We start from the raw sequence: 22,294 nt of genomic DNA, 5'->3' as shown, positions 1-22,294 counted from the left end.
CCAGGGGGCAAAATCTCCTGTTCCATCCCTCAGACTGGGCCGAAGGGAAAACTTCAGGGAGTTGTTTGGTTTCTCTATGATCTGCAAGAAACCTGCGAGGAGAATGTCAGCCTGTTTATCTGCATAGCCAAGCAATTATCCTACCTGGAGAAGATGCAGCACGCTTGCTTGTTAGTTGTTGCATGTCTGATGAGGACATTTTCCTGAAGGCCAGGTGGGGATGTTCTCTGTCTTAAAATATATTGTCTGAGAAGTTTTACATCCCATCCTTCCATCTAGCCCATTGGTTAATGATGGTGGCTGGACTGATCAGCACACTGGAGAGAAAGGAGAGGGACTCATGTGCTGACCTTGCAGAGGGATCCCAAGTCTGGTGTGCTGTTGGCAGTGCCCTCCCCAATGACACTGCAGAAGCCTGCTCTCTGTCCCAGGCTTGGCTGGGGCTGCTGGCCCCATAGACAGTCTGGTCACCCGAAATGGTTTCAGGCCCCTTTAACCAAGGGAGCAGAGCCAGATGCATCACTGTGCGGTGTAGAGCCACACTTAGCTCCAAGCTGTTAAACTACAGATAAACTGTTTACTCCCACAGGCTTAACCTGAGTGACTCTGTATGAGCAGGCTGTTGGCAGCTCCTGATCCATACGATTACTGCCACGCCATGAGCTGGTCACTACTCTGCTGGGAAAATCACCGCTCTGCTGACAGCGATCGTGCTGGCACAGACCTAGAAGCAGGATGCAACCTCCGTGCATGCTGAGATTTCCCCGCGTTAGCATCGATTTGTTTGCATTCAGGGTATCATGTAGTGGAGCTGGATCCTGGCACTTTCAGAACAAAGGGCTGTGAGCAAAGCGGTCCAAGTCCTTTCTCCCGCTCTGTTTTTATGAATGAGCAAAGCGCCCTGATAAATCCTAATCCAGGCTGCTAGCTTGGCACATCAGCGCAGACTGCTCACTGTTGGTGGCACAGAGGTACCATCTCTGTGGTCCAAAAGCTGCACATTCCCATTTTATCACCAGTCTAGTAAGGTCTCTTTAGGCTGTCGGTTGGTCAGATAAGTCAGTCCAAGACAAGTTAGTCTCCCTGACCGGTCCCGCTCAGGTGATTTCAGGGAGACCCTGGATCTACTTTAGCAGGCTCAGGTTAACTTTCCTTTGAAGTTCTTACATCTTGGCACACCCACAGTTCATGTTTACTTCCATCAAGCTAGTCGTTTTGTTCAGGCTAGCCGAACTTCTAATAGACTTCACCAGCCTCAATTTTTCTTCTGTTTTGCAAAACTAATATTGTACCTCTATATAGTCAGCAGAAATGATGACTCTGCAGTCAGAAAAGCCGTACCACTGTCTGCTGCTTTGGGTCAAAAGACATCTCTGTTCCCTAATCTCTGCCTAGGCAGAAGTAGACCATGGTGCTGGTTTCCTCTTGGGAAGCATTTCTGATGTGGAGTCAGGTCATGGATGCAGCAGAAGACCGTCTGTTGTGATGTGAGCTCTGAGTTCGCCTGCTGCTTCAGTAACAGCTTTGCTTTGTTGCAGCTGCTGTGGAAGCCTGTGTGTTGTACGGCTTGAAGCGGAGGGCAGCAGGATTCCTGCGCAGCAACAAGATAGCAGCTCTGTTTATGAAGGTGGGAAAGAGCTTTCCTCTGGCAGAGGAGCTTTGCAAGAAAGTGCAAGACCTGGAGCAGCTCATTGAGAATGCGTAAGGCACCAGCATTGCTATTATCCCACAGGTCACTCATGTTTTGGTGTGGGTCTGTAGTTTGGGTATGGCTGTGGATCGCAATGCCCAACTTGAGCCTCTACAGAAGGAATTGCTTTTTCAGTGGAGCAGAGTCCTGTCCTGGGCTTTTGATATCTTGACTGAACTGGTTGCTATTCTAGGAGACTGTGAGTCGCAATTGTGGTTTAAGCTAGGATGGACAAGTTCTTACTTCCTCTGCCCCTTGTCTCATGCTTCAGGGACAGCTAAGCATGTTTGCTCCTGAACTGTCACAGTTTATGGGCCAGTGCACTAAGCCAACTGGAACCAAACTTGGTCTGCCTCAATGTGCAGGGCTTGAACCTGCATTAATTCAACTCCCGTTTGAGAGTGGCTTACTCATCCTTGGACAGGAACCAGGGAGATGGATGGAGCAGCTACCTGGGGGCAGGAATCTTTATGTTGTCCTAAGATAAGCTGCTTTGCTTGTGAACTGCTGTCCTCAGGCACCAGTGGAAAAGGTGTGTGGGTTGGAGGACTGCTGAGGCAGAGGCTTGTTTTAGGGTGCCTTTACAGTGGGAAACTGATTTAGTGAATTCATTTTTCAAATGTAAACGTGTGTCTTCTGGAGTAGGGGGTGGAACACATGAAGGCAGCAGTCTCCAGAGCCCTGTCCCCATGCGGTTCCCTGGGCATTCCCCAGCCACCAGTCAGCACCACTGAAACCCTGGCCTCATGGCCCCACAAGGTGCCATGAGTGCCCTAGGCTCCTGCAGTGCTCAGTGCTGAGCCAGTGATGTTGTTGTCTTTTGCCTTGTACCTCTAAAGACGAAATCAAGTCCAGGGCATCCCGGAGAATGTGCGTAAGATGCCGAAGCTGCCCAACCTGTCTCCTCAAGCCATCAAGCACCTCTGGATCCGCACAGCCCTCTTTGAAAAGGTCTTGGATAAAATCGTGCATTACTTGGTAGAAAACAGCAGGTGAGTGCTGGCACAGGCCAACCATTTGCCTGTCCCAACTCACTGCCAGCATCTGCCCCTTTCGATGGTGCTGGAGGTGTTCCTAGCTGAGTTGTGTCCAAGTGGGCCAGAGAAGTCCCTGCATGGGACAGGCCAGCTATGTCACTCTGTGCCTATCACAGGGACTCTGACTGATTCCCTGCTGCTGGTGGCCACCATACACTCCCTAAAATAAAGACAGGCCACACTTGCTCTGCTGACGGCTGGGTTGTCAGGGACTGCATTGTCCTTGCCCTTGACTTCTGGAAACTGTATGCTGAGGTGTCCTGTCCTGGTCAGGTGTCATCTACTGTCCTGGGGATGCTTTGTTAGGAGATGGTGATGCTTGCAATGTGCTGCAGGAGGGCATCAATTCCCCAGGAATTTCACGACTAGCAGAAACAGCCTGTTAAGGGCTTCTTGCCCTTTCACCATCAAGGAGCGATAGAGAAGGAGAAGGGCATTACAGTGATTTAAACTACTGTCTCTATCATTTTGTAGTCCCAAGGGGTTGAAATGCTACAGCATTCTGCTTTCTTTAATTTTTTTCTAGTAAGTACTATGAGAAAGAAGCTCTCCTGATGGATCCCGTGGATGGGCCAATTCTTGCATCCTTATTGGGTAACACTTTCCTCTTACCCTACTTTGACAGCTTGCTTTCCAAACCTGTGTTCCCAGTTCTGTGATCAGGGATGTGAAGTGCAGTTGTTTCCTAGTAAGAACTTCAGAAAACTTAATAACCCTGGACAGGTAGCCCTGTGGCTGCTGAGCAGTGCATACAGGTGGACAGTTGCAAGGCTGAGCTTGAGGGTTTCCTTGCCTTGCACAGGCTTCAGTAATGCTGGTGGGCATAAACCAGGGCTGAAGCCAGGATCTGGGAAGCAGTGCAGTGCTGCAACGCAGGGCTTGGTATGGACGTGACCAGGCAGGCAGTGTGTTATTGCTCACTGCCAGGGCCAGCTGACCCCTCTGAATTATTTGCTGCTGTTACACAATGCAGCAATATGTGGTGAGCCTGGTGCTTGCTGCCTGCTGTCCTACCACCCCTGCTCTGAGGTGCTGGGCTCTGGGGATCTGAGAGGTGACCACAGTCATTGGAACAACTCCGATGACTTCCTTGTGTTTACGATTTTCTTCTCTGCGCAGTGGGGCCCTGTGCACTAGAGTACACAAAGATGAAGACTGCTGACCACTTCTGGACAGACCCCTCAGCTGACGAGCTGGTTCAGAGGCACCGGATCCACAGCTCGCACTGTCGCCAGGACTCGCCCACCAAGCGCCCGGCACTCTGCGTGAGTAGGGGGACGACCAGGCTGGGAGTGTGACAGCCCCTCACAGTGCTCCTCCTGGGGTGCACAGGCAGCGCTCACCAGGGCTTGAGGCTCCATCTGCTTGAAAAGTGCAGTTACTTGAAGTCTTCAAGCCAGAAATGCTGGGAACAAGGACTGGGGAGGCTGCTGGACCAATGCAGCACTGCGTCGTGGGGTCTCTGCCTTTTGAGAACTTTATGTGTGAACGAAAAGCAAAGGCAGCTGAAGTCTGCCCTGTTTATTGCAAACAAAGCACGCTCCTGGGACTTCTCTAAGTACAGAATCGAGCTTGGCCAGAGCCAGGAATCCTCTTAGAGAGCACAGGGGGAAAGATTTCTAGTAGTGACTTTCTTCTAAGTGTATAAGTGAGGAGGGAATGAGCTTTCAAGAGAAGCTTTTTGAAAGCAAGAGGCATCTGTGCTCACCTCACGTTTGTAGGTGGATCTCTTCCAGATTCAGAAAAGGCATTCGAGTGGCAGTATGGATGACCGGCCATCGCTGTCTGCCAGGGACTATGTGGAGTCGCTGCACCAGAATTCCCGAGCCACGCTCCTCTATGGCAAGAACAATGTCCTGGTGCAGCCAGTAAGTACCTGCTGGGGCATCTGGGCTTTAAAATGCAGCTCTGCTCCCTGCTGGGTAATTCTGTCCCAGGTTGCTCTTTGATGGAGAAAAGCACAGGCTCATTTTTAATCTGGCAAGGCAGTGACTGGTGGTATGGATCCTCCCAGTGGAATGGAAGAGCTCTGCTTCTGCCTGAGTAGAAACAGGCTCGTCTCCCTGCCCTCTCTTGACCAGAGGCCACAAAATACCTCCTTCTGTCCCTTCCTGCTTACTGTAGTCAAATAAATGAAGTGCAAACTGCTTAGGTGGAGCTGTTAAGTTTGCCTCAGCTGGGCAGCTGCTCTCGGCCCTTCTCCAAGCTGGTGAGCTGTCCTGTTGTCTCTGCTGGGAGGTTTTGCAGGGCTACTGTGGGTTTCTCACCGTTGTTGAGTGGATGGGCTCAGGGGCAGCAGGCAGGGCTGTGTTACGGTCCGGGATTGTGCTCCAGGGCATGGCTCAGCCTCGGGTAGCCTGAGGTGGTGCTTCATGCTTCTGGTGTCTTCCAGCCTGCTCTCACCATCTCTCTGTCTCTCTCTCTCTCTCTCTGTTTCTCTTCTCAAGCGAGATGACATGGAGGCGATCCCGGGATATCTGTCCCTTCACCAGACTGCTGACATCATGGCACTGAAGTGGACTCCCAACCAGCTGATGAACGGCTCTGTGGGCGATCTGGACTACGAGAGGAGGTGACTGGCTCTGAGTGTGCCCTAGCATGGGGCAGAGGGGAGGCAAATGTTCCCCTGGTCCAGAGTTTGGATCTGGTGTCCAAGGCCATCAGTGAGTGACTGCAGAGCAAAAACAATCATCCTGGAGTCAGTAACAGGGGAAGGGTTGGGAAAGGAGGCCTGAGGTGGTGGGAGAGGTGGGCTGCAGGAGATAGTGTGAGATGCTGTGCTATTGCCCATCTCTGCTGGGAAGTGTTCAGCAAAGGAACTGGGGGGTGCTTGTTCTGAAAGATGCAAAGTGGTTTCATTTATTGCCCTCAGGGATTTTCTCAGGAGAATGCCCTCTCTACACCCTACACAGTGCTTTCAGGTTTATTGTGATTATTTTAATCTGGGGAACTGAGAAGCTCATAAACACGGGAAGAGTATTGGCAGAGAGGGGGAACATGAGCAGTTCCCAGATAATCATACCTGGGTAACAGAGTGTGTGCCATTTTGTAGTGCTGTTTTGGTGCAGTCTGCAGCTGACCCTGCGTGCAGGTATTCAAAGTCCCTTGGATTTAACAGAGTCCCTGGAGCTTGTTCCTCCAGGCAGCCTGAAGTCTGCTTAGTTTGCTTGACAAGGTGTATTGCCATGCCCTTTTGCCTGGGATTGCCTGATGGACTACTGGCATTTCTCTTGATAGCTGCAATCCTTTTAACAAACTACAGAATCATGCCAGGTCCCAATTTGCCTGAGAAATTAAACAAAGCAAACAAAATCCCTTTCCACCAGCTAACGCTTCAGGAAAGCTGGAGTGTTTAGGACACTGATTCTTTGACCTAGGGTAAAGATCTTCTTCAGCAAAACTTGTTCTCAGTTTTGTTTATTTGCAGTTGTAGTTTTTTGGGGTTTGTTTACCTGTGTTCTTTTCATCTCCTTTCTTCTTGGCCCTTGGGCCATTCCATTATGCCTGGTACCCTCCCCCTAAAATGCTATTTTCATCTCTACACTACTTTTCCGAGTTCTTGACTTGGGCATCAGCCTAAGCTCTAAAACTTTCCAGTGTCAAGATGTGACCAAGGAAGAGAGGAGTCAGATGGCAAAGTAAGTATGAATCTTCAAGGAATGACTCTCATGCACCCCTTCCCGTCCTTAACTGTCTTCATGAGCCATTTTATCAGGCCTTTATTTTAAGTGCTGTTTTTGTGAAGTGGCAGATAATGCTGCTCAAAATCTGGAAATTTGCTTTGTTGAAAAGAAGTAGGATGTTATTAAATGCTGACAACCTCAGAGAGCAGTGCTTTTGCTAATGCTCTCCACAGAAAGGAAACCCTGAGTGAGACAACATGTCTCCTGGAGACACCCCCTTCCCTGACTTCCTCCTGGCATCTGTCTGGCCTTCTGCCCTGCCTGGTGACCAGAAGCTCTCCAGCATTTTCTGGATTTGCTCAGTCACCTTGAGGTGCCGTTGCTAAAGGAGCACAGTTCTCAAACAGAAGCAACTGAGACTAAATCTATTTTCAGCTTTGAAAAACCCACAAGTTACGAGGGTTTATTTCCCCCTCCCTTGGGGACAGGAGCTCAGCAGAGCAGCAGCCCAGGCTTGGACTGCACTGTGCGTTCCCTTGGGGCTCCGGGGCTGCTCCTACCAGGTTCATGGTGTTCTCCTAGCACTGCAGCAGGGCAGGGAGTCCTTTCCGTGGTGCCCAGAGGTGAGTGCTCAGCTCTGCAGGGCTCCACGTCCCTGGCAATTGCCAGGATCCACGGGCACATTGTCCGTATCTGGGAACAATGTGAAGACAGAGAAACAGCCCGGGGCAGGTGGGACTGGACTTGCCCTGATTGAGCTGTAGTGGCTGGGACAGTTACTGGTTCTGGAGGGATGTTGTCACTTGCTTAGGCTGGCTTCATGGCAGTTGCACTGCTGCTGGGACCTCATCCTTTCTGTAGCTTCCCCTGGTGCCAGGATAGCTGGAGGCAGGATCTGGAGCTGATGTGAATAGAAACAGAGCCTTTTGCATCCCTGAAGCTCATGACTTCCTCTCTTTCTCTGTTCCAGTGTGTACTGGGACTATGCCATGACTATTCGCCTGGAGGAGATCGTCTATTTGCACTGTCACCAGCAAGGTAAGGCCAGAGTGGGGGGCTGCTGGAGGGTGTTATCACCCTGACATTTGCTTCATTACATCTTTGGGGAGTGCCCTTATGGGGATGTTCTGATTCAGCTCCAGGGCAGATGTCCAGAGCTCTGGGTGGTCACTACTATGTAAGTCCTTGTAGAAAAACCTTTAAGCCAGCTCCTGGCTGTAGTGCTTGGCTGGGGATTGCTCCCTGCAGAGCAATGCTCTGTGGTTTTCAAGGGTGTGATCTCCCAGGCAAGCCTTCTCCAGAGCCCCAGACTTGTAATGGACTTAGAGAAGAACCCAAACAAGGGAAAAAGTCTTTTTTTTTTTTTTTTTTTCTATACCAGAAAGACAATTCCCTGAGTTTTCTTTCCTGCCCTCTGCATTTTTGACTGGTAACGTTTCCCATGTTCATGTCTGTGTCTTCTCTCTGTTGTCACTATTGCTAATAGTAGACAGTGGTGGAACTGTTGTCTTGGTGAGCCAGGATGGGATTCAGAGACCCCCGCTGCGGTTCCCCAGAGGAGGGCACTTACTCCAGTTCCTGTCCTGCCTGGAGAATGGCCTCCTGCCCCATGGGCAGCTGGATCCACCCCTCTGGTCTCAGCGGGGAAAGGTAAGCACCCCAAAATTGGGCTTGTTCCTGAGCCCACAGCACTGCGGGTTCTTGCAGGTGTTCCCTTGTGGAGTATTTCAGAGCAGAGCCAATGGGGAGGACTCTTCTGCCTGACGTTAGTGGCTGCTGCATTTTAAACAATCCTCCTCCCTAAACTAAGAACCAAGATGGGCTTGAAACATGGCAGCTTGGTTTAGCTTGTGGCCTTGACCAGCTAAACAGACCCTTCTAGGCAAATCAGGAGGGAGGTGGTATGGGAGTGCTGGCCATGAGGCAGGTTTGGTTCTCACGGACCTGGCTGTGCTGCGTGGGTTATACATACCCTGTGCACAAACAGGGTTATATATTCACCACGTAATTGAAAGCTTAATCCAACGGCTGCTCCAGCACAGGGAATGTGCAAACGTCATCTGGGCTGAGGAAGCGCCTGTTCTTGTTAGGCAGGAGTTTGGCAAGCGAGGCAGCGACCACGCTGGCCTGCATGGTCAGGCGTGGGGTGGCTTGTGAAGAGCAGGTTTTGTTCACCTAGGGGAAGGTGTTTCCCAAGCTGAGGAAGCGAAGTCCCCAGGGCTCCTCCGAGTCTGCATCCGACAAGGAAGATGATGAAGCCACAGATTACGTTTTCAGAATAATCTACCCAGGAACGCAATCTGAATTTGGTGAGTGCGTTGGCAGAGAGTGTTTCAGGTGGGTTATCATGGGGTCTATGAGCAGCCAGGGATGTAGCCTTGACAGGGACATGGCAATTCGCACCAGGAAATGGTTCCAGAGAAATGGGCTTTGCTTGTAACAGTACTGCCTTTTATTCAATGTCATGTGTGGGTTGGGGTTTTTTGTTTTGTTTAACCTTTCACTAGCTACTGAGTCCTTCATTTCTGCAGCTGCACAACAGGCCACGACTGCCTTAATGGTTGGAAAAAAAATTCTTGTGCATAATTTCAGTAGTAAGGTTCACTTTGGTCGCATTCCTTAGGGGTCACTTCTCACCATCACAAGCCTCCAGGACTGATTCTTCTCTTGCTGTCACCAGGCCAACTCGGCAAGTGCTGCATTAAACCCAGCTATGTTCCTTCAGCATTGCTTCTGCAGCACAAAGAAGAGGTTACTGCACCCCTCTCTGTGTACGGCCAGGCTTGACCCATGTGTCTTCGCTCCCTAGCTCACAGGGCAAAGGAGAGGATGCTGATGGTTTCACCAAACCAGAAATCTCTCTTAATGCCTGGTTGTGAATGCTCTGAACAATGTGCTTGGCTGAAGTCACTGTATGTTTGTCCTCACTCTTCTGTGGGATACTAAGAACAATTTTTTTGACATCTGGGAACATTGTAGATGACCTGGAGTACTGTGTTTGGCTCTGGGGCCCCCAACATAAGAAAGACATGGGCCTGCTCGAGCAGGTCCAGGGGAGGGCCACGAAGATGATCAGAGGGCTGGAGCACCTCTCCCGTGAAGACAGACTGAGAGAGTTGGGGTTGTTCAGCCTGGAGAAGAGAAGGCTCCCGGCAGACCTTAGAGCAGCCTTCCAGTACTTAAAGGGAGCCTACAGGAAAGCCAGAGAGGGACTTTTTACAAGGGCATGTAGTGATAGGACAAGGGTAATGGTTTTAAACTGAAAGAGGGTAGATTTAGGTAAGATATTAGGAAAAAATTCCTTACTGTGAGGGTGGTGAGGCACTGGAACAGGTTGCCCAGAGAGGATGTGGATGCCCCATCCCTGGAAGTGTTCAAGGCCAGGTTGGATGGGGCTTTGAGCAACCTGGTCTAGTGGAAGGTGTCCCTGCCCATGACAGGGGGGTTGGAACTAGATGACCTCTAAGGCCCCTTCCAACCCACACCATTGTATGATTCTATGATAAGGGGGAAACCCAAGGGTGTAATAGAAGACTCATGGAGTGCTTTTAAAAAGCTATGAAAGTTGATCAAAACTTGTTCCTATATTCTTGAGGCTAGAAGGGGGCAATCACATCTCCTGTGACTCCTTCATAACATCCGTTAAGATTATACTTAGTTCTTCCTGCCTTTAGCTGACTAACACAATTCAGTGAGTCAGATAAAAATCTGATTGAGGCTAAAACAGCAGGTAGAGATGCTCCTTTCTGTAGCTTCCTTTTGATCTACCCCTTAAAATTCCATGCTGGGGGCCAACTTTTCTGTGAAATGAATTGCTGCAATCTCCTCAGCTGGCATCATCAAAGTCTGTGCAGTTCCTGTGGACCTGCCCAGAGGGGGGCTGAACTGTGTCAGTTCTTTCTTCTCTACAGATTCTTTCTTTCTCCCTTTTCATTTGTGCCCTTGTCCTCTCTCTGTGTCTCTAGTTACCATTAATGGTAATTTTCATCCATTCCTTGTGTCTGTGATCTCCATCACTGCTATGAGAGGGAAGATCGTGAGGACTCCAGCTGCAAGCAAGATGGTTGTGATTCCTAAATGGTTTCCGAGTCTCCCCATCACGTCCCGACCTCCCCTTGCCGCTCTGGGGGCCACTCAGCATCGGTGTAATGCAGCTGTCGTTCGTGTCTGGTTCTGCTGCTTGCCTGTGTTGTCACTTGACAATTCCTGCAGAGGTGTCCCCTGTCACTGCTGACTGTCACTGACCCATCAGCACCTGCTCAATATGAGGGAAATAGGAATATTTCAACATTTTTCTTGCTAGTATCAATATCACTAGCAGGGAGAGTCAGTGAGACCAAGGGCAAGTGAGGAAGCCTGCTCCCAGCTGGAAGCTTGAATTTCTACTACGATTTAATTTCCAGGGAGGAGCAGATAGAATTATTCTCCATTAATCTTTTTCTGTATCCTGCAGTTCACCTTCATCATCATGGCCTTTTCCTAGGGATGCCCAAGACCAAAGGGCAGGGGCCATTCCAGGCCAGGCAGCAGCCAAGCTGCTCAGCGTGGGGGCTGCTCGGCTCTCGGGGCTGCACATTCCCCTTGCACTGGCCCTGCGCCTGGCCAGTTTGCGGGGCGGTACCTGAGCAGGATCCGAGGCCGTTGCAGTAACACTTCCGAGTTTAAGCAGGGATTTAGCAAGTGACAACATGAAGAGCTACTTGCTCCTGCTGTCCCTCTCAGCCTCTTCATCAAAGTCTTTATCTCCTGTCTTGTGATTTGGATGCTCCCTTCTTTCCCTGAATCTTGGCTGGGATCCTTACGTTGGAGAGATGGGGGCTTTTTCCTTCCGGTGATCCACTCTTCCTGGAGCAGCGGTTGATTTCAGTCATGTTTTTTCTCATCTCTCTGACAGTCTGCTGCAGCCCCTTTTCTCGAGTCTCTCTGGATTCGGCTTTTGTTTTCTGCATTGGTTGGCACGCAGCAGTTTAAGATTAGCTTGCTGAAGGCACCGTAGTTAATTAGCAGATGGTTTTCTTTCACTCTCTCTCATCAGTGCTCTTTGTTTCCTTTCCTTTCTCCTGAGCTCACCAGTGCTGGTGCTGTGATTACCTGGTGTGGGTCCTCCCTGGTTGCTGGAGTCTCCTTGGGAAGAATGTGGGATGCTGCATTTGCTAATCAAAGCTCTCATCTCTGTTGACCCCCCCTGGGCTCACCTGACTCCAGGGGCAGTGCCAGACAGTAGCTGATGCTCCTCTCTCTGCCTTCTTACAGTGCCCCAGGACCTGATGGACACACCGGGTGCTGGTCTGCCTCCCATGTGGCAACCCAGCACTCGCAAGTCCTCCTGCTCCTCCTGCTCTCAGAGTGGCTCCTCTGACGGTGGGCCATCCAACGGCTGCAGCCACGAAAGGTATGATGGCTCTATTGCTGTTTGCTTTGAGAAACACAGGTAAAATAAAACAAAGGTTACAAGTGAAAGTCCAGCTGAATGGCTCAACTAGAGCAATTATGGTGCAAGTGATGTCTCCAGCCTGACACTCAGCTCGGTTGTCTAAGGACCATTTGCAGGTGCCAGTGGGATGTGTTCAGCATGAAGTGAGGCTTGTCCCCTCACCTGGGACATCTCAGCTGCTCTGTGGTCACGTCCTGGCAGCAAGAATTGCTGCTCTCAAGCTGAGCAGAGGTCCCGTGGTGCACCTCTGAAGGCAAAGCTGGCACAGTCAGATCAAAGCAGGGGCTGAGGGAATGCGTTGGAGCATTTCCTCTCCTCACATCTGATATGTTTTTATTGGCAGAGCTCCGCTGAAGCTTCTGTGTGACAATATGAAGTACCAAATCCTCTCCCGGGCCTTCTATGGCTGTGAGTACTTGTCACATCCATGATGCCTTGAGATGTGTGATGGGCAAGGGATAAGGTTCTGGGCTCTGGGCTAGGAGTGGTGCTGAGGCAGTAGGGCAGTGGCCAAGGGTACTGGGACCAGTCTGTTGCATGCAGGGCCCTATTTACACGTGCTCAGGATTGGGAGCAAACATCTGAACTCTGATCCTCGGACTTCAAGCCCAGCGAGCAGCAGTGGTGGTGGTACAACAGGATGAGATACTGACCTGTCGTCCCAGTAGACTCCCTGCTTTACTGCTTAGGCTGGATGTGGCTTCAGAGGGTCTCCTTCAGGGACCAGATTCACCAGAGCTTTCTCCCGCACTTCATCCTCATGGCTCCCTGAGTTCCTTGGCTGAATGTTTGCTTCTGCCTGATGCAGGGCTGGCCTATTGCAGACACCTCTCCACGGTGCGAACCCACCTGTCTGCATTGGTTCACCACAACATCGTGTCTCCTGATGTGCCCTGCAATGCCAGCTCAGGACTCACTGTGGACATATGGCAGAGATACCTGCAGGACAGCACGGTAGGGCCAAGACCCTTGGGATATGCCAGTTGTGGTGGGCTTGAGATGTCCAGGGCAGCGTCACTTAAGTGGTCATAGCATGGTAAGGTAAAGCAAATTGAGAAGTTCACTGAGAAGTCACACAGCCTGCCCCAGGCTGCACATAGCCTGGGGCTCCTAATCCTTGACATGTGGAAGCTCGGGAATGAAGGCTGCTCCTTTTAGCACGCTTCTGTTCAGAGCCTGACTGCAGCAGTGTCTGTCACCCTGACTACTGTCGTCTTGAGGGGGGTCCCAGCATGCTGTTACAGCAGAATAGCTGGAGAGCTGTGACCACTGAGTGCTGCAGTCCTGACGTGCTGCCAGGGCTCAGAGGCACAGCAGTGACCTTGAGTGACTTTGGGCCACTTTCTGGCTGTGGTGAGCCAGTGTTTCCCAAAATGTCCATCCGCAGGGGCCTCTGGCTGCGCTTAAGCCCAAGTGGAGATCTGAGAGAGCATCTGCAATGAATGGGCAGCAAGTTTGCGGGTGGTCAGCATCTGGGCAGCACTCTGGGTGCTGAAAGGCAGCATGGCTGGGCTGGGGTTGCCCTTGCATCTGCCAGCTGATGGGCTGTGGTCCTGGCTGCGTCTGTGTGCTGACTCAGAGCTATTCCCACAGAGTTACGAGGACCAGGAGCTGCTGCGGCTGATCTACTATGGTGGGATCCAGCACGAGATCAGGAAGACTGTCTGGCCCTTCCTTTTGGGCCATTATCAGTTTGGGATGACGGAGGCAGAAAGGAAGGAGGTTGGTATGGGCGTGCTGCCAGCTCAGCAGCCTGCTGTATTGCATTGATGTGCCCTGGATATTTCACAGCTTAAAGTGTCTATGCCAGCCGGAGTCCACCCTGTGAACCCCACTGGGTGTCGTGTCCCCTTTGTACTGCGGCTGTAGATAGGAGGTGGGAGAAAGACTCAGATAAGCAGGAATTGATAGGACCAAGCTCAATGCTCCCCTGTGCAGCTGCTGGCTGCTTATGTTCAGTGCCCTGCACACTTCTGCAAGGCAGGCAGGAGATGGATGGTCATTTTTCTGTCCTAATTTTTGCAAGGTTTTGTGAGGCAGGCTCTGGCTGGCACTGTGTAGGAGATAGGTGACTTTATGTCCCATCTAGCCAGGGTTAATATGAGCATGCATTTCTCTGTGCAGGGCTGTTTGGGGGATGCAGGAGGTGCTGGTTTCTGGGCTCTTCAGGGGACAGCCGTTCAAAGACCCTCTGTCTCTTAAATGCTGCAGGCTGACGACCAGATCCGCACCTGCTATGAGCACACCATGGCGGAGTGGCTGGGTTGCGAAGCCATCGTCCGGCAGCGGGAGAAGGAGTCACACGCAGCAGCTCTGGCCAAATGCTCCTCCGGGGCCAGTCTGGATTCCCACATTCAGAGAATGATGCACAGGGACTCGACGATCAGCAGTGAGGTGAGGGCGGGGGGTTTCGGGGAGGGCTGTGCCCAGCTCGACTCCGTGTTGGCCTGTGCTACAGGGAGGGATGGAGACAGCTCTTGCTCACCCTCCTTCCCTGATGTCTACCTGCCTGTGTGCCTCGTCGCTCACTGTAATCCGCGCAAGTTAGGACTGGAGCTTTCTTACCTGTTTTCTTTCGTCTGGTCTTCCAGAATGTTTAGAAATTGGGAGCGGGCATCTCCTGCAGTACAACCCCAGTTTCCATACTGTGTGGTACTGCACTGACTGAGAGGTTTTGGTCTGCAGCCTGAGTGATGTATTGGAGGTCTAATAAACTGGCTTTGGTTCTTGCAGCCACAGTATCCGCAGTGGCACTGAACAGCTCTGCATCTGTGACCCTGGGTAGGGGTGCTGGGCACAGAGGGCCTGAAAGCCAGGGGCAGCTGGGAGAGGGCAGGGGGTCCTGGCAGAGGGCAGTGGGTCAGCCAGGATGCCAGAATTCATTTGTGGAGCTGCGTGTCCAAACCAAGATGCTCTCACCAGTCCTGTGAAATTTTCCTTGTGGGTATTTCTGGAGGAAAAGAAGTATTCGCTTCCTGGTTTGCACTCAGGTACAAACTGGTGCACATCAGGATTAGCTCCATGGAAGTCAGTGTTGAAGTAGGGGGAGGGAGGAGGACCATGTTTCTGGCACTGAGGGGCTGTGAAACAGGTCAGTTGGTGGCTTGGCTCCCTCTTCCATCACAGAAGCAGCCTGGGCCGCTGCCTGTGGGCAGGAGCGGGGTGGCTCTAGGACTGGCTGTGAAGGAGCCTCCAGGGCTCAGGCCAGCCTCGGTACACCGTGCCACTGTGGGACAGATCTGGGACAGAGCTGGGCCCTGGCACACAGCTCCATGGGACTGGCTTTTAGCAGTGCAGTGAGGAGTTAGATCTACAGCCCAAACCAAAGGGTGTGGAGGGAAAAGCCTGTTAAAGGAAAGGCAGTCCTGGGAACAGAGTCCAGGGAGTGTTTCTGTGTGGGTTTTGTCCTTGGAGAACAGCACAGCAGAGCGAGCGGTGCTGGGTTATCTGACCTCGCACTGCTGCACCAGCGGTGAACGGAGGCCAAACTGAAAAGAGCTGGTAGGTGCAGCACTGGAGACTTCATCTGGTTTCCTCTGGGGAGTTTGTGTGGGTGCTTTTGGAAAGAGATCAGCTCAGCCCCAACTATGCAGGCTATGTGTGTGTACAGAGATGGAGAGATGCAGGGAAAGCAAGTCTGAACCGGGGTCTGTGTGAAAGAGCTGGATGACAGAGGTCTTGCAGGGGATGAGCGGAGGTCGGCTGCATGGTCGGTGTTGCTGAAGCCCCAGGAATCATTCCACATCTTTGCTGTGGTTCTTTTGTATCCATGCCTGCCTGTTCTGGGAACATGCCCTGGGAGGGGAGCTGGCAGAGTCAATACATGCAAAGGTTTACCCTTTTCCCATCTCATCCTGAAATTTCCTGTTGTAAAATGCTTCCATGGTAATGGAGGAAAACTGTCGCCCTTCCTCTGTCCATCAGAGCCCTGCCCAACAAACACCCACAATACTAGGGTGGGGACAACTCCTGCTGCTGTTCTGAAAGTGCTGTGTTTTCTTAAAACCCTATTGTTTGTGTGTGATGTCATTGCAATGCTCTGTACATCCCAACTTGGGTGCAGTGTGAGCAGCTGCAGGCTCCTGTGCTACAACAAGCCTGGCGCAGGGGCGACTCAGATAACACGGAGAACTTGCTCTTTAGTGAAGACTCGTTGTTCAGAGGGAATCCACGAGGCAGAGCTCTGAACTGGTTGCTGCAAAGCCCGATGCTTCCTTCTGTGCTTGAACTGGAAGCCAGAAAAAGGTGCTGTTGACTTTTAGAGGGGCTGCCTTGGCTGAGTCTGGCTTGTAACATCAATATTTGTCCTTTAAGAAAAGGAAAAAAAACATTAATATGCTTGGAGGGATTGTTTTATAGCCTGTGACTTCATCGTTTATGTAAACTAAGATGGGGTGAGCTGCATTGCTGCCAAATTAGGACAGAGATTTGTAGAAATTTGCACTCCAGGGAGACAGCGTGACCTCTCTGAAGGCCAGAAGAGAGCAGTTTCTTTCAGACCCAAACATACCGTGTTTGAACAACTGGATTGGCCTGGGACTTTGTTTTTCGTCATCTTCTCCTGCAGTAAATGTCAGTGGCAGGCTGAGGCAGGGTGCCATGCTTGTGACAAATCTGCACAACAGAGTTGATGTGATGTGAACATCTTTCATGGGTCAAATATGAGAATTTATTGGATGCCTTTTCTGCTTGTTCTTTACATGCAGATGTGCCCACCTCTGATAGTGTGGCATGAGCCTCCCCCCACTCCAGACACCATGCTCTTTGCCTTTTCACTGGCCGTTTCCTTCTCTCTTGCAGTCTTCGCAGAGCTGCAGCTCTGGCCAACAGAATCATGCCCGGCTGCAGAGCGACTCCAGCTCCAGCACGCAGGTGAGCAGCAGCGCTTTGTCCCCTCTTGCTTGTTCAGACACCAGCCACCCAACAACATATGGCTCCCTGCCCTGGCTTGGGCTGATCACTAGTCAATAACTGTAATGATTTCTGGCAAACAGAAGCGGTAGCTGGAGGAGGTAAATGACTCGCAAACCTGCCTCTGGAGCCACTAAGGTCAGAACTGTGCACTGCTTGGCGATGTTTAATATTCACCAGCCTGCTCTGCCCAGGCTCAAAGGACCAACCCCTGTGTGGCCTTCACACTTGAGGGCCCTTGGCTGCTCCGTATGTTAGTAACCATGTGTTTAACCAACCTGTTTAAATGACATTCTGCCCAATATATTATGCTAAGTAAAGCGTAGTCCTTTGGAGCAGGGACTGTGGGCTCCGAGTTGCGCAAATAACTGAGCACTGACCTGCCAAATCCAGGCAGGGGAACCTAAAGGCTGAGGACTGTGCCCAGAAATTCCTCCAAGAGTCTAGTTAAAATGGGACAGAGAGCTAGATGCTCAGGCTGAAGTAGTCTCTGGCTATAATGAAGATATGGAGCCACAGCCAGGCAGAGCACTAGTAAGTTAAAATGCCCTCAAGTCCTCTGAGCTTTCTTCCACTGGTTGCTTGTATAAGCCCTGCACATATAGACCAGATCTTCCTCCCTCCCCACTGTTGGGAACATGGGCATTATGTCCCTAAGAGCTGCAGTTAAACCGCTGAATGCAGCTCTTGGGGACATAATGCCTGTGTTCCCAACAGTTTGCTGAATGCAGGGGGTTTGCTCGCTCTCACATGGTGCTCTGCTCGTGCTTTGCAGGTGTTTGAATCTGTTGATGAAGTGGAACAGACTGAAGCAGATGCTCAGCTGGAAGATGGCAAACAAAGCAAGATCCCCAACGGGACGGTTCCCAACGGCATGTGTTCCCCTGATTCTGGCCACCCTTCTTCCCAGAACTTCTCCATCGCCTCGGGATTCTCAGAGCGCAGCTTCAGCAATGAGGACAGTGCCCTGGAAACCAACAAATCCTCAGCCAGCTCTCAGGGAAAGGTTGGTGGGTCTGACATGCCAGGTCCACAGGACCAGGATGGTGCCCAGCAGGAGGAGAAGCTGCAGGGCCAAGACAGCCTGGAAGGTGTATTTCCCACTGGTGGAAGCGTGGACTTTGTTCCCATGGGTGAGAGCTCGGCAAGGGTCCTGCATGATCGTGACGTTGTGGCCCTGACTGTGGTAGAGAGCTGGGCAGACAGCGAGGCTGAAAAGCAAAGCTTGGTGGAGAGTGAAGATAATCTCTCCGAGGAGCCAGAGATGGAGAGTTTGTACCCACAGCTGGATTCTCTGGCTGTAGCTGATCTGGCCAACAGTGAAGCGTCTGCTGTCTCCTCGACCGGTGTCACCTACTCTGTAAGTATGGACTTGTTCACCGAATGGGTTTCTTCCTGGGTGCCTCACTATTAACCTGCATTTGCCCTGTGCTAATCCTGCAGTTGGGTGTACAGGGGCTCTCCACCTTTCACCCAAACTCTGCCCTGTCGCTCTGTTGCCCTTGCAACTTCCTTTTTGGTTTCTATTTAAAAACAAATCGGCTTTGCTTTTGTTTTGGGCAGCCAGAGCTACTGGACATGTACACGGTGAACCTGCACCGCATTGAGAAGGACGTGCAGCGGTGTGATCGCAACTACTGGTACTTCACCCCTGCCAACCTGGAGAAACTCCGCAACATCATGTGCAGGTGGGAGCTGTGGGGGTAAGGGTGGGCGCCTGCCAGCCCTCCGTGTGATGGGAGCAGGCTCCTGACGCTGGTGGCTGGTTTTCCTGAATTCACCTTGAGGCTGCAGCCTCAAACTTTGTTCTGGTTACTGAGTTTTGCCTCCTTGATTTCCTCCCCCAAATCCCCTCATCGTCCCAGAACTGGGGCCACAGGTCCAAGGACCTCACGGTTACCAGACCGAGGAGTCCAGCCGTCCTGCCTTGTGCTGCTCTGCCCCGTGACTGCCGTGTGTCTGGGTTGTTGGCCAACGCAGAGGGCTCCCTGGGGCTGCCCAGGCATGCTGCCCCGTGGTCTGAACTCAGCGCAGCCCACCTGCTCTCTGGAATATGTCTGGAAAATGTTTTAATGAGGATCAGCCTGCAGAGCTGTAGTGCTAATGAGGAAGTGCCTGAAGCGACCGAGTGGTTAATGCCTACCCAAGAACCCAGGAGACAGCAATACCTGGGTGCGTTTCTGATTCTCTTTGCTTAGTCCCTGTGACTAAGAGGTTGCTGTGTGACATTCACGGACTCAAATGAGCTCCAGCTCAGCAGCTGCGGCTGCTTCAGGGCAGCGAAGGCTGAAATATTATTACTCATCTTGCAAATATGAGGAGAAGGTGCTATTTCATTAGAGCTGTCACTTTATCTAACAGCCAGAGTTGGAGATCTCTGCTGAGATGAGACCTACAATACAGCAGATTTTGGAAAACTAGTGGGCAGGATGGAAAAGATTATTCCCTTGTGCCAGCAGTGGATCTGAGTCCTCTCTGAACACATTTTGACTCGCTACCAAATATGGGAAGATATCTCTGCAGGGCTGGTTGCTTCCTGGGAGACTGGGTCCAGTGAGGTGAAGCAGGCAATATCATGCAGAGAGCGCCAAGAGGATGAATTGAGGGGGAAGGGTGAGAATGAGAGATAAATTGACAAACTCTATCAGTCTCTGCCCTTTGACCAACCACCTTCCCCTTGCTGTGCAAAAGCAAAAATTATTTCACTTTTCCTTGCACTGATTTCCATGCAATGGCCATAGCATAGCCCTGGATCAACATTGCAGGGTGTTGATCCAGGGCTGTGCCATGCATGGCTTACCTGCAAGTCAACACGGGAACTTAATCGTTTACAGGCAGGCTGCAGAGGAATGGAGCACAGGTGTAACAGAATAAACAGGTCTGATTTGCCCTGCCTGCTGCTGAGCATTGGTGGCAGCATGTAGGAAATGCCAGCATCCCAGGAAGAGAGGCAGGCAGGCCAAGCGAGGTGGCAGGCTGTGGCACTCATGTGTGGCACGGGGAAGGCTCACGGGCCACCTTTCTTGCTCTCTCACGCAGCTACATCTGGCAGCACATTGAGATTGGCTATGTGCAGGGGATGTGTGACCTGCTAGCCCCTCTCCTGGTCATCCTGGATGATGGTGAGTGGGTGCTCTGCTGCGCTGTCCCCACACTTTTGTGGGAGTGTATGGGGGGATCTGCTGGGCTGGTGGTAGCCCTTTGCAGTGGGAGGGTCCCATGCTCAGAGATGTGGAGCAGCTGGTGGCAGGATCACATTTGTACTTGATGGTCTCTGACTCCTGGGAGCTCAACCTGGGGACAGCGTGTACTTTTTGCAGCATGAGCTATCTTTCCGAAGCCAGTCCCTGCTGTGTGCCCCTGACACTGTGTGTGGAGCAAGGAGGGATATTCCTGCTGTGGGTGGATGGCGGGGTGTGGTGATGCGGGTCCAGATGCAGCAGTGTCTGTGCAACCAAGCAGTGGCTGTCTCTATTCTCTGCACAGAGGCTCTGGCTTTCAGCTGTTTCACCGAGCTTATGAAGAGGATGAATCAGAACTTCCCCCACGGAGGAGCCATGGACACCCACTTTGCCAACATGAGATCTCTGATCCAGGTGGGGGAGTCCTGGCACAGGCTCGGCAGCCTCTCAAACCAGAAGGGTAAAGCCGTTCTTGGGATGGGTGTCTCAGAGGGGCTGAGAGGAGCTTTCAGTGGTGGGAAGCAGGAGGGAGAGCAGGGGGCTGTAAAGACAGCCTGGGAGTAACGTGTGCCAGGATTGCAAAGGAGGGAGAAGCTGGGAGGAAGATGGTGTGGTAGGAGAGCAGTGGGAATGGAGGAAGGCAGACAGAGGAATGGCTGGTGCCTCTGGCGTGCGCTGCTGAGTTTCCTTTTGCTTTTCTTGGCAGATTCTGGACTCTGAGCTCTTCGAGCTGATGCACCAGAATGGTGATTACACTCATTTCTACTTCTGCTACCGGTGGTTTCTCCTGGACTTCAAGAGAGGTGTGTGCTGGGAGGGAGGCAGCTGAGACCAGAAAGTGGGGAGAGAAGGCAAGGTCTGCCAAGCTTCCATGCTTCTCAACACACTCTGCAACTTCAGTTGTTTGAACTTCACTTTTTACCATGTGTTCCTGTTTTGCTTTTCCCTGGTAGATTTGTGGCTGACTTTTCTGTCTCGATACAGAACCTGTTGTTCCAGAGCTGCTGGTGAGCCTCCACCGGGTTTGTGTCCTGAAGCCTCTGCCACCTGCTGCAGGCCAGAATATTTGTCTCTACTTACTTATTGCTTCCAACTGGAACAGGTTCTTGTGAGAAGAAACCACCCAGCGTGTCTTCCCAGTGCTGCCGTGAACTCTGTGAGTCAGGATGATTGTAAACTCGTGGCTGGTGTAGTAACTGCTGGGCTTTTTCCTCTGTTAACAGAGCTGGTGTATGATGACGTGTTTGCCGTCTGGGAGACCATCTGGGCAGCTGCGCATGTTTCCTCTGCACACTATGTGCTCTTCATAGCCCTGGCTTTGGTGGAAATGTACCGGGACATAATCTTGGAGAACAACATGGATTTTACAGACATCATCAAGTTTTTCAACGGTACAGCTTGTGTTCTCTTGGGCTGAATTTGTGGCAGCTGCTCAGATGTAGGCAGCCCATGTCTGTCTTACTAGAGAGAGTCATATCTGGGCTATACTGGTAAATGTTTAAAATAAACAGAGCAGTATATGGTTGTGCAATGCTGATACTTGGAACGTGATGGTAGAGACCCCTTGCCCCTCAACAGTCAGGCTCTGAGGGGGTCTGGTGTGGTGCCTGGGGGAAGCCACCCTGCCACCCTGGCAACAGCCCGCCTTGCTGTGCTTGAAGGGAGCTGTGAGCGTAGGTTGTACTTCCTGCTGGCTGTAATCATCCCAAGATGAGTTGGTTAATGATGGCTCTTCAGAGTAAGGTGTCTCTGTGATGGATAGTACTTGGGAACTTGGGTAGGAGTTTGCAGCTTCAGCTCCCGCCTGGAGCTTGGCTGAGAAGCACAGAGCTGTGAGGCTGGGGTTTCTCCTCGAGATGCCAAGCTGCTCGGGTCTAGCCTCTTTGTTGGGTTCCTTCTGTCTATGTTCCAGAAATGGCTGAGCGGCACAACACCAAGCAGATCCTGAAGCTGGCTCGGGACCTTGTCTATAAAGTCCAGACTCTGATCGAGAACAAATGACGGACATGGGGAAGACGAGGCATCCAGACAAAGAGTCGGGACTCCCCTTCAATGCTTCCTCCCCTTCTCCTTTTTCTCGAAGTGCCACACCTGTGAAAATAAGGTAGTTGGACACATGCTGCTGTCTAAACTGGAAGTACCCTTAGCTCTCCAAGTGCTGTGTTCAGTGTTAGGTCCAGGGGCCCTGGCTCAGATCTTCGCAGCCTTCTTCAGTGACTTAACCAAAGATCTGTACAATTGCATTTTATTGCTAAGGACTTGCTTTGGAAGCAGGACTCAGGCAGTCGCTTCCTCGCCTTGCTGCAGCAGAAGGTCAGCGAGTGTGGTTACCACCACAACTGCCGAGGCAGTTGCCAGCATCCCAGGTCAGAACTCGGGGTCTGGGAGGGCAGAGCTGCCAACCCTCCTCGGGGCTG

At 51.6% G+C, this 22,294-nt stretch overlaps 1 protein-coding gene across 1 annotated transcript in view; it reads left to right on the top strand.

Moving 5' to 3' along the window:
- Nucleotides 1–21,878, top strand: part of SGSM1 (small G protein signaling modulator 1) — a 34,521-nt gene extending 12,643 nt beyond the window's left edge. The window contains exons 4-25 of the mRNA XM_010582263.1: nt 1,539–1,701; nt 2,530–2,682; nt 3,254–3,321; nt 3,847–3,992; nt 4,464–4,595; nt 5,175–5,299; nt 7,321–7,388; nt 7,837–8,000; nt 8,530–8,659; nt 11,604–11,742; nt 12,128–12,192; nt 12,593–12,738; nt 13,378–13,506; nt 13,996–14,178; nt 16,585–16,656; nt 17,471–18,055; nt 18,259–18,383; nt 19,735–19,817; nt 20,182–20,291; nt 20,584–20,680; nt 21,101–21,268; nt 21,790–21,878. Of these exons, the coding sequence (XP_010580565.1) occupies nt 1,539–1,701; nt 2,530–2,682; nt 3,254–3,321; nt 3,847–3,992; nt 4,464–4,595; nt 5,175–5,299; nt 7,321–7,388; nt 7,837–8,000; nt 8,530–8,659; nt 11,604–11,742; nt 12,128–12,192; nt 12,593–12,738; nt 13,378–13,506; nt 13,996–14,178; nt 16,585–16,656; nt 17,471–18,055; nt 18,259–18,383; nt 19,735–19,817; nt 20,182–20,291; nt 20,584–20,680; nt 21,101–21,268; nt 21,790–21,878 (3,140 nt within the window). The remainder of the gene's footprint in view (nt 1–1,538; nt 1,702–2,529; nt 2,683–3,253; nt 3,322–3,846; nt 3,993–4,463; nt 4,596–5,174; nt 5,300–7,320; nt 7,389–7,836; nt 8,001–8,529; nt 8,660–11,603; nt 11,743–12,127; nt 12,193–12,592; nt 12,739–13,377; nt 13,507–13,995; nt 14,179–16,584; nt 16,657–17,470; nt 18,056–18,258; nt 18,384–19,734; nt 19,818–20,181; nt 20,292–20,583; nt 20,681–21,100; nt 21,269–21,789) is intronic.
- The last annotated feature ends 416 nt before the right edge of the window (nt 21,879–22,294 follow it).

This window comes from Haliaeetus leucocephalus, unplaced genomic scaffold (genome assembly GCF_000737465.1).
Source record: "Haliaeetus leucocephalus isolate CR32 unplaced genomic scaffold, Haliaeetus_leucocephalus-4.0 Scaffold840, whole genome shotgun sequence".
Taxonomy (NCBI): Eukaryota; Metazoa; Chordata; class Aves; order Accipitriformes; family Accipitridae; genus Haliaeetus; species Haliaeetus leucocephalus.
This window is presented reverse-complemented; position numbering and strand designations above follow the sequence as displayed.